At 45.0% G+C, this 10,370-nt stretch overlaps 1 protein-coding gene across 1 annotated transcript; it reads left to right on the forward strand.

The window, feature by feature from the left end:
- Nucleotides 1-4,276: 4,276 nt before the first annotated feature.
- NDUFB8 (NADH:ubiquinone oxidoreductase subunit B8) lies at nt 4,277-10,370 on the forward strand. Its single transcript, XM_003255342.3, has 5 exons — nt 4,277-4,428; nt 4,690-4,816; nt 7,126-7,225; nt 7,646-7,801; nt 10,181-10,370. Exons 1-5 carry the CDS (start codon nt 4,344-4,346, stop codon nt 10,271-10,273), a joined length of 561 nt encoding a protein of 186 aa, XP_003255390.1. The 5' UTR covers nt 4,277-4,343; the 3' UTR covers nt 10,274-10,370.

The following is a 10,370-nucleotide window of genomic DNA, read 5'->3' on the forward strand; positions in this document are numbered from 1 at the left end:
GTAATCCCAGGACTTTTTGAGGCTGAGGCGGGAGGATCACTTGAGCCTGGGTATTCCAGATCAGCCTGGGCAACGTAGCAAGACCTCATCTCTACAAAAAATTTTAAAAATTAGCTCGGTGCACTGATGCATGCCTGTAGTCCCAGCTACTAGGGAGGCTGAGGTAGGAGGATAGTTTGAGCCTGGGAGGTGGAGGCTGCCGTGAGCCATGATCATGCCACTGCACTCCAGCCTGGATGACAGAGCAAGACCCTGTCTTACTAAAAATAAAGAAAGAAATTAAGATCAAGAAGATTAAAAGAACTAAAATCAGTAATGAAACAGGGATATTACTACTGACTTTACCCCCCAAAAAAAGCATATAAGGACATACTGTAAACAATTGTATGTCAAAAAATTAGAGAACCTAGATGAAATGGACAGATTCCTAGAAAGGCACAAGCTATAATAGCTGATTCAAGAAGAAATAGAAAATCTGAATAGACCTGTAACAAGAGATTGAATTAGGAATCAAAAACATCCCATAAAGAAAAGCCCAGAAACTGGGCATGGTGGCTTACATCTGTAATCCCAACACTTTGGGAGGCAGAGGCAAGTGAATCACTTGAGCCCAGAAGGTCGCGACCAGACTGGGCAACATGGAGAAACCCCATCTCTACCAAATCTCCCCAGCCAAAAAAAAAAAAAAAAAAATCAGCAGGCATGGTGGCACGCCTGTAGTCCCAGCTACTCGAGAAGCTGAAGTGGGAGGATCACTTGAGCCCAGAATGTGGAGGTTGCAGTCAACTGAGATCACACCACTGCACTCCAGCCTTTTGACACAGAGCTAGGCCTTGTCTCAAAAGAAAAGAAAAGGCTGGGCACAGTGGCTCATGCCTATAATCTCAGAACTGTGGGAGGCCGAGGTGGGGGGGACCACCTGAGGTCAGGAGTTCAAGACCAGCCTGGCCAACATGGTAAAACCCCCATCGCTATCAAAAATACAAAAATTAGCCAGGCATGGTGGTGCGCACCTGTAGTCCCAGCTACTTGGGAGGCTGAGGCAGGAGAATCGCTTGAACCCAGGAGGTTGCAGTGAGCTGAGATCATGCCACTGCACTCCAGCCTGGGCAAGAGAGCAAGATTCCATCTCAAAAAAAAAAAAAAGAAAAAGAAAAAGAAAAAAAAAGCTCAAGACCAGATAGATTCACTGATGAATCCTACCAAACATTTTTTTAAAAATTAACACTGGTCTTGGTGCGGTGGCTCATGCCTGTAATCCCAGCACTTTGGGAGGCCAAGGCGGGTGGATCATGAGGTCAGGAGATCGAGACCATCCTGGCTAAAATGGTAAAACCCTGTCTCTACTAAAAATACAAAAAAATTAGCTGGGCATGTTGGCGGGTACCTGTAGTCCCAGCTACTCAGGAGGCTGAGGCAGGAGAATGGCGTGAACCTGGGAGGTGGAGCTTGCAGTGAGCCGAGATCGCACCACTGCACTCCAACCTGGGCAACAGAGTGAGACTCCGTCTCAAAAAAAAAGAAAGAAAGAAAACTATAGACCAATATTTCTTATAAATATAGATGCAAAAATCCTAACAGAATACTAGCAAACTCAGTCTAACACCATATAAAAGAATTATATACTATGACCAAGTGGGATTTATTCCAGGAATGCAAGGTCAGTTCAAAATCTGAAAATGATCAATATAACACACCATGTAGTAATCAATATTTTATTGATTAATCATTTATAATCAACATAATACACTGTATTAGTAAAAGAAAAAACCCTAAACGATCATCTCAGTAGACACAGAAAAAGCTTTTGACAAACTCCAACACCCTTTCATGATAAACACAGGGTTCCAAATGATACTGTAAGAAAGTAAAAAAACCTACAGAGTCAGAGAAAATATTTACAAATTGTGTATCTGATCAGGGAATTGTATCTAGAATACATAAAGAATCCTTACAACTCAACAATAAAAAGACAAACCAATTTAAAAATGAACAAAGGGTTTGAACAGACATTCCTCTAAAGAAGGTATACCATGGCCAATAAGCATATGGAAAGATGCTCAGCATTAGTAGTCATCAGGGTACTGCAAATGAAAACTGTAATGAAGTACCATTCACAGGCACTTGCATGGCGATACTAAAAAGAGACAATAACAAGTGTTGATAAAGATGTGGAGAAACTGGAACCCTCTCACACGCTGCTAGTGGGGATGTAACATGTCACAGCTGCTTCGAAAAACAATTTGGCAGTTCTTCAAAAGTTAAACCATAGAGTTACCCTATGACCCAGCAATTCTACTCCTAGGCATATAACCAAAAAAGTAGAAAACATCCATCCAGACAAAAACTTATACAAGAATGTTCATAGCAGCATTATTCACAATAGCCAAACAAGCAGAAACAACTCGAATGTCCATTAACTGATAAATGTATAAATGTTGTACTGTACATTCATATAATGGAATATTATACAGCTCAAAAAGGAATGAAGTACTGATATGTGCTACAACACAGACAAACTTTGAAAACATTATCTTAAGTGAAAGAAAATGGACACAAAAGGCCACATATTGCATGTGCGTTACATATATATCCATTTATATAAACTGTCTGAATAGGCAAATCCATAGAAACAGAAAGTAAATTAGTGGTTGCCAGTGGGTAGAAGTAGGGGCAATGTGCTAATGTGTATGGGTTTTTTCAGAAGCGATAAAAATGTTTTAGATAGTGATGATGATTGCACAACTTTGTAAATGTACTAAAAATAACTATTGTACACTTTGAAAGGTTTTTTTATTTTTGTTTTTGTTTGTTTTTTGTTTTAGAGACAGTCTCACCCTGTCACCCAGGCTGGAGTGCAGTGGCGTGATCTCGGCTCATTGCAACCTCTGTCTCCTGTGTTCAAGTGATTCTCCCGCCTCAGCCTCCCGAGTAGCTGGGATTACAAGTGTACACCACCATGCCCGGCTATTTTTGTATTTTCAGTAGAGACGGGTTTTTGCTGTGTTGGCCAGGCTGGTCTTGAACTCCTGACCTCAAGTGATCTTCCCACCTCGGCCCCCCAAAGTGCTGGGATTACAGGCGTGAGCCACTGCACCCGGCCTAAAAGGGTGAATTTATGCTATGTGAATAGTCTCTTAATAAAAATAAATAAATTAGATCAACTCTGTTTCTTGACCTAAATTGGATCAGGGTTTGCTATTGGTTGAACGCAGATGTTGTCCAATTATTCTGAACATCAACTAGTGATGCTCATTTACAAGACAGCAAGTTGCTGCGTAACCCTTCCCAAAATTTATATATTAAATAGTATAGATCCATATTTGTTTATTTTTTATAACTTAAAAAAAAAAGAGAGAGGAAGTCTCACTGTGTCACCCAGGCTGGTCTCAAACTCCCGGTCTCAAGCCATTCTCCAACCTAGGCCTCCCAAAGCGTTGGGATTACAGGTGTGAGCCACAGCTCCCAGCTTATATGCATTTTTATTGCTCTGATATATACTTGAGAATATTTATAATAATAGGTTCTGCTCCAAAACAGTGGTCACCTGAAAAGTCACTGGAAATACGTGCATATTTATAATGTGTAAGTTATTCAAATCCCAAGTGAAAACATTCATATGCAAACATAATAATGTCTCCAATTCTTCTGTTGAGTTAGAGTTTGTTCATTATGGGCCGGTTTGTAATTTGTTTTATCCAAGTCCTACCAACTCCGAGGCTTTAAGCTGTCTCTGGAGAGCTGCCTCTGGTGATAGGTTTAATTTTACATTTGTTGGGTTGAGGTGACTGAGACATGCAAATGGCAACACGCACTGACACTAAAGAGCCAATTCAGGGCCAATTTGTGTGTTGCACTGGCGTCTAAGTGAAGATCAATCAATTTGGAGAACAGAACAGGCAAGACCAACAGGTGAATTTGAAGAATGATCATGTTTGGGGATGGAAGGAAGTGCCCGCGAAGGAGAGGAAAGCAAGCAGCCAGAGAAGAGAGTAAGACAGGCTCATTTCACTAGTACAGCTCCTGGGGGAGGTGGTTAAGCTGTCTACTTGAGTTGCTCAGGTTCCAGTTCCCCTCATCCCTGGATGGGTCTAAGTCAGCTCAGGGAGAAAAAGGACACAACATTCTGAAATGTCAGAGATCTGCCTGGTTTTCTCTTCTTCCCGCTTATCCCTCCCAGCCTCTATCCAACCCTTGGCTTCCCAACTCCGTATTTAAACCCCGCCCCTGTTGAACCCTTCGGCTTTTCTTCACTCCCGGCTTCCTCCGTCACGTTTGGCCCGGCTCAGCCGCCGTGACAGGCCTTTGCGCATGTGCAGAAGGGAAACGTGAAGAAGGTGAAGATGGCGGTGGCCAGGGCCGGGGTCCTGGGAGTCCAGTGGCTGCAAAGGGCATCCCGGAACGTGATGCCGCTGGGCGCACGGACAGGTCCGCGAGAAAGGGGCGAGACCTCAGTGTGGGAAGGGGGCACCTGAGGTTTGGTGTATCGGGAGGGGGGATCGTGGATGCCGCGGCGGCAGCCTCTGGGTAGGGACCGGAGGTGGCGTTGATATATCCAGAAAATGGGGTGGAGGGTCGCGCTGATCCTGCGAAGTCCCGGGCTCGGACCTCTGCAGCCCCAGCGACTTGAAGGCTTCGGAGCGGCTGGAGAGCGGGATCGCTTCTGACCTGTTCTCTTCTGCGTTCTAGCCTCCCACATGACCAAGGACATGTTCCCGGGACCCTATCCTAGGACCCCAGAAGAACGGGCCGCCGCCGCCAAGAAGTATAATATGCGTGTGGAAGACTACGAACCTTACCCGGATGATGGCATGGGGTGAGACAGAGAGGGTCTGCTCGCACCCAAGTAGTGATGGGAGAAGGCCGGCTGGGTTGGGTGGCTTGACTGTGACCCTTTCTCCCGAACCTTCTCGTGACTCCTCAGAGTCAATGGAGTGGGTGCTTTTCTCTGTGGAGGCAGGTGGGAGGGGGGTGGGTGAGCAGCTGCAGCTGAGAGGACTTCAATTTTCTCCTTGGCTCAGGCTGTTTCCTCAAATGAGGAAGCCGAGGTTTTAATGGCTCCCTTGAGGTCCCCCGAATAGCAGGAGCCTTCCTTGGCTCTATTCAGAGCGTCGAGTTTCATTTAGATTGAGCATCTGCTGCGCTCAGGTGCTGTCATCCAGGCATGTGACCAGGCTGGAGTTGGACTTCTGTCATGAGAATCTTATTTGTAAACGGAGTACTCTATATTTGTGTGTATGTCTCTTTAAAAACAAATTTTTTTTCTGTTAGTGCTGTGGAAATCGTAGCAACTGTTAAGCAGGTTAAACAGCCAGCCCCCTTACTTACTCCAGTTGATGGTATCCTATCCCTTCCACACTCTTCCATATCCATACCCACATAACATCGCAATGGTTAATTATCTGAAGTGATTATCATCGCCTTTATTTCCTGTCCTAATGTCACTCTTTCAATCTTGGTTTCAGCAGCTTCTATTCTTCTTGTTATACACTCATTTTCTGTAGCATATGTCTAGTTGTCATCATTTCCTGTTTTTTCTTATGTTGTGGACAAGAGCAGCCTTGTTTGAAGTCAGTGTCAGATGAACCTGGATTTGTTGGGGAAAACCCAGCTTAGCAAGACACCCATGAGGTGTCTGAGATGTGGAGATGAATGCCAACTGGGTGGTCAAGAACACAGTTATTACGAGAAGAGTGCTTTTCTAATCTGTACCCTTTTTGTTTTTATTCCAATTAGCTGGGTGACTTTGGATTCAGACTCTAAACTTTAAGTTTTCATTTTCTATCTTATGAGGGAATCAGAGTACAGTCATACGTCATTTAACAACAGGGATACATTCTGAGAAATGTGTTGTTAGGCGATCTCCTCACTGTATGAACATCAGAGAGTACTTACAGAAACCTAGATGGTATAGCCTACTACACACCTTGGCTTTATGGTATGGCCTATTGCTCTGAGGCCACAAACCTGTACAGCATGTTGCTGTACTGAATACTGTGGGAAATTGTAACACAATGGTATTTGTGTATCTAAACATAGAAAAGGTACATAAAAATATGCTATGAAAGATAAAAAATGGGCCAGGCACAGTGGCTCACGCCTGTAATCCCAGCACTTTGGGAGGCCAAGGCAGGCAGATCACGAGGTCAGGAGATCCAGACCAGCCTGGCCAACATGGCAAAACCCTGTCTCTACTAAAAATACAAAAATTAGCTGGGCGTGGTGGCAGGTGCCTGTAATCCCAGCTACTTGGGAGGCTGAGGTGGGAGAATTGCTTGAACCCGGGAGGCGGAGGTTGCAGTGAGCTGAGATTGTGCCATTGCACTCCAGCCTGGGCGAAAAGAGCAAGACTCCGTCTCAAAAAAGAGAAAAAGATAAAAAAAAAGGTACATATGTATAGGGCAGCTTTATTATAAACTTATGGGACCCCCTTCGTGTATGTGGTCCGTCATCATTGACCGAAATGTTATGTGGCACATGACTGTAATTGACTGCTAAATTCCCTTTCATCTCTAATATCACATGATTGTGTGACTTTTTCTTTTTATTGAAAGAAGTTTGGGGAAGCTGGGTTTTTTTGTTTTGTTTTGTTTTTTTTCAGACAGTTTCACTCTTGTTGCCTAGGCTGGAGTGCAATGGTGCGATCTCGGCTCACTGCAACCTCCACTTCTTGGGTTTTAGTGATTCTCCTGCCTCAGCCTCCTGAGTAGCTGAGATTACAGGCATCTGCCACCACATCCAGCTAATTTTTGTATTTTTAGTAAAGATGGGGTTTTGCCATGTTGACCAGTCTGGTCTTGAATTCCTGACCTTAGGTGATCTGCCCACCTCGGCCTCCCAAAGTGCTGGGATTACAGGCATGAGCCACCGCACCTGGCCCAGGGAAAGCTTATATACGTTAAAATATTTCAAAGTTTGCCATGAACTTTTAAATACAATTTGGACTTCTATGGTTAATTCTGTGCTTAGTGACTAGAACTTGAGCTCTTGCCTTGAGGTTTAGTTCTTTTGTCCTTAGGTGAGGCAGTTATCTCTGTCACTTGGTTTCTCATCTATAAGATGAGGAGACTCTGAATTGTCTGAGGCTCCTCACAGCCCCTTCCAGAAGTTCTTGCTGTCTCTCAGGTATGGCGACTACCCGAAGCTCCCTGACCGCTCACAGCATGAGAGGGATCCATGGTATAGCTGGGACCAACCGGACCTGAGGTTGAACTGGGGTGAACCGGTAAGCGAACCATATCTCATTTGACCTTCCTTCTCCCTTTGTCTTCTTGGAGATTCTTTAGCTCAGATGGTACTTCTTTGACCAAGTAACACTAAGCTTTTCTGCTCAAGGAAGCAAGGTCCAGTGATGTGAGATCTGAGATTGCATGTGGCACACTGAATGGGACGTCTGGGAATCATGAAACTCTGTACTGTGAAAGTTGTGCACTTCCATGATTGAGCTGTCCCTATTCAGCAGAACCTAGACAGAGGCCAGCATCTAATCCTGTAGGGCAGTGTGCCTCAGACCTGGTTCTCAGCATATTACCCCAGGGTGGTAGAATGCGTCTGTCTAGCCTTGTATCAGGCTCTGATCACTGGGGACTTGCCTGCATTTTGCAGGAAGAGTAGTATGTGACAGCTATTTGTCTTTCTGCCTCAGATGCACTGGCACCTAGACATGTACAACAGGAACCGTGTGGATACATCCCCCACACCTGTTTCTTGGCATGTCATGTGTATGCAGCTCGTCGGTTTCCTGGCTTTCATGATATTCATGTGCTGGATGGGGGACACGTACCCTGTCTACCAGCCTGTGGTGAGTATCCGAGAAGTGCTCCCTTAGGCACGCTTGCTTAGCCCCATTTCCTGAGGGAGTGAAGTCTCTGGGGTAGGAATCCAATCAATACCAAGCTTGGCTTCCTGGAGTCTTAGGAGATAGGAAGATAGGAGGGCCTTGACCCATTGGCCTGCCACAAGTACCAGAGCACTTCTCCACCCCTACTTCTTGGACCAGTCTGGGTGAGTAGATACACTTGAAGACTAGATGAGCAGTGAGTGTGTGGAAACCAGCTAGTCACCAGAGTTGCTATTTAGGGATTATATTTATTAACAATATTTCATTAAGTGATCTTTCATAGTAGAGTTAAGGAATCTTGAGCGAAAATCTTATCCTTTGTTGGACATGTGAAGAGCACTTCCTGTAGTATATTGGAAGCAATTAAGTGTCTACTACAGGCATAGACTTACATTTTGGAGAATGTAAAGGACGTAGAAAATGAATTCTCTAGCTTTAAGGAAGTTTAGTTAAGAAAATTTAGATAAGTTACACGAGCAACATTTGAACATATATATGAGAATTCTGTACAATTTATGTGTATAGTGAATGTATGTGCTTAGTGGTATGAGTTACTGTCAAGGAGAAGGGCTACCTAGATGCTAACACACACACACACACACATACGCGCACGCACACACACACACACACACACACACACGCTTTGGGTGATGGAAAGTTGGAGAAAACATTTGGGGCAAGAGAAAACAATGAAGGCGGCCAGGCATGGTGGCTTGCGCCTGTAATCCCGGCACATTGGGAGGCTGAGGTGGGCAGATTGCTTGAGCTCAGGAGTTCAAGACCATCCTGGGCAACATGGAGAAACCCCATCTCTACAAAGTATACAAAAAAATTAGCTGGGCATGGTGGTGCGCGCCTGTAATCCCAGCTACTTGGAAGGCTGGGGCACAGGAATCCTTTGAACTCGGGAGGCAGAGGTTGCAGTGAGCTGAAATCACACTACTGCCCCCCAGCCTGGGCAGCAGAGCAAGACTCTGTCTCAAAAAAAAAAAAAAAAAAAAAAAAAAAAAAAGAAAACAATGAAGGAAAAGGAGGGTGAGTTAGCTAGAGTAGAATAGACGTATAAAATAGTTCCTAAATAACCAGCTGCATTGGTTTCCTGGAGACTTGCTAAAAATCCAGATTCCCAGGCCCCACTTCTTGGTGCTCCTAATTCAGTAGCATCACAGTAGGGTTCTAGAAGCAGTATTTTTAACAAGCTCCCAGGTAATTCTGATGTGCATCTAGATTTGGAAGTCACTGTGTTAAAAAATATCGTGAGGTAAGTTGGTCAGTTAGGTTGGGCAGCTTTTATTTCATTGCTAAGGGATTTGGACTTGATGGTGTAATAAAGCATTAATTGAACAAATATTTATGGAGCCTCTACTATGTACCAGATGCAGACTGTGCTAGCGGTTGGGGATACAGTGATGACTTGGTCTGCCTCTAGGTGGCAGGGAGCCATTTTGGGTTTTCGAACAGAAAAGTGACATAATGAATGCTGAGTTCTTAGGAAGATTAATCTGGGAGTAGTCTCCAGGATGTACTGGAAGGAGAGAAACTGAAAGCAGAGAGGCTGCTGTGTTTGCAGTTGGCTGCCCAGTGCTACCTCTGCAGAGACAATCAATGTCCTGAAGGTAGCTGGTATGTCTGTGTGCACTGACACGAGCCTTCCTACCAAGCCCCAGGGGCTCCATGCTGGAGAGTGCACGTAGGGCTAGGGTGAGCACTAACTTCACTTCAGGAGAGCAAGAAACAGTGTGGCTCTTCCATTTTTCAGTTCTGTAAGCACATCACCCTTTTCTCCTCCCCTTGAGCTGTGTTCTCTGACAGCTGTTTGTTGGTAAAGCCAGCAGCCCCTAAAGCACGTCCCAGCCTTGCCTCCTCTGTGCTTTCCCCCACCACTGCTCCTGCACGCCTCATTTGCTGGGCCACTTTAGTGGTGGAACCATTAGAGGCTGAGTGACTTAAAGGAGATTGAGTCTGTCTCGACCCGGAGAGAGAGTAGGATGGATGGATGCATTGTCTCATTTAGAAAGCGTTGCCTCTGACTCTGACACACACTCTCTATTTCTTTACCTCCCTCCCTCTCTTCCTTCCCCTCCTTTCCCTAACCCCCTTCCCTCCCCCTTTCTCCTCTTTCACAGTGTAGGCACCACTTCTCTTACAATTTAGGCTTTCTCTCTGCCTTGGGCTGAGTGAGGAAGAGGAGTGCTGTTCCTGCCTTCCTACCTAGCCCAGCTGGGTCTGACCAGAGGCTACTGCGTACCCATTTACCATGTGTGATTGTTAACTCAGAGTGGGGTGTAGCCAGGTATTGACTGAATGTATGTTCTTGCTGACCTGTGTTTTTTTCCGTAGGGACCAAAGCAGTATCCTTACAATAATCTGTACCTGGAACGAGGCGGCGATCCCTCCAAAGAACCAGAGCGGGTGGTTCACTATGAGATCTGAGGAGGCTTCGTGGGCTTTTGTGTCCTCTAACTAGGACTCCCTCATTCCTAGAAATTTAACCTTAATGAAATCCCTAATAAAACTCAGTGCTGTGTTA

Source organism: Nomascus leucogenys, chromosome 3 (genome assembly GCF_006542625.1).
Source record: "Nomascus leucogenys isolate Asia chromosome 3, Asia_NLE_v1, whole genome shotgun sequence".
Taxonomy (NCBI): domain Eukaryota; kingdom Metazoa; phylum Chordata; class Mammalia; order Primates; family Hylobatidae; genus Nomascus; species Nomascus leucogenys.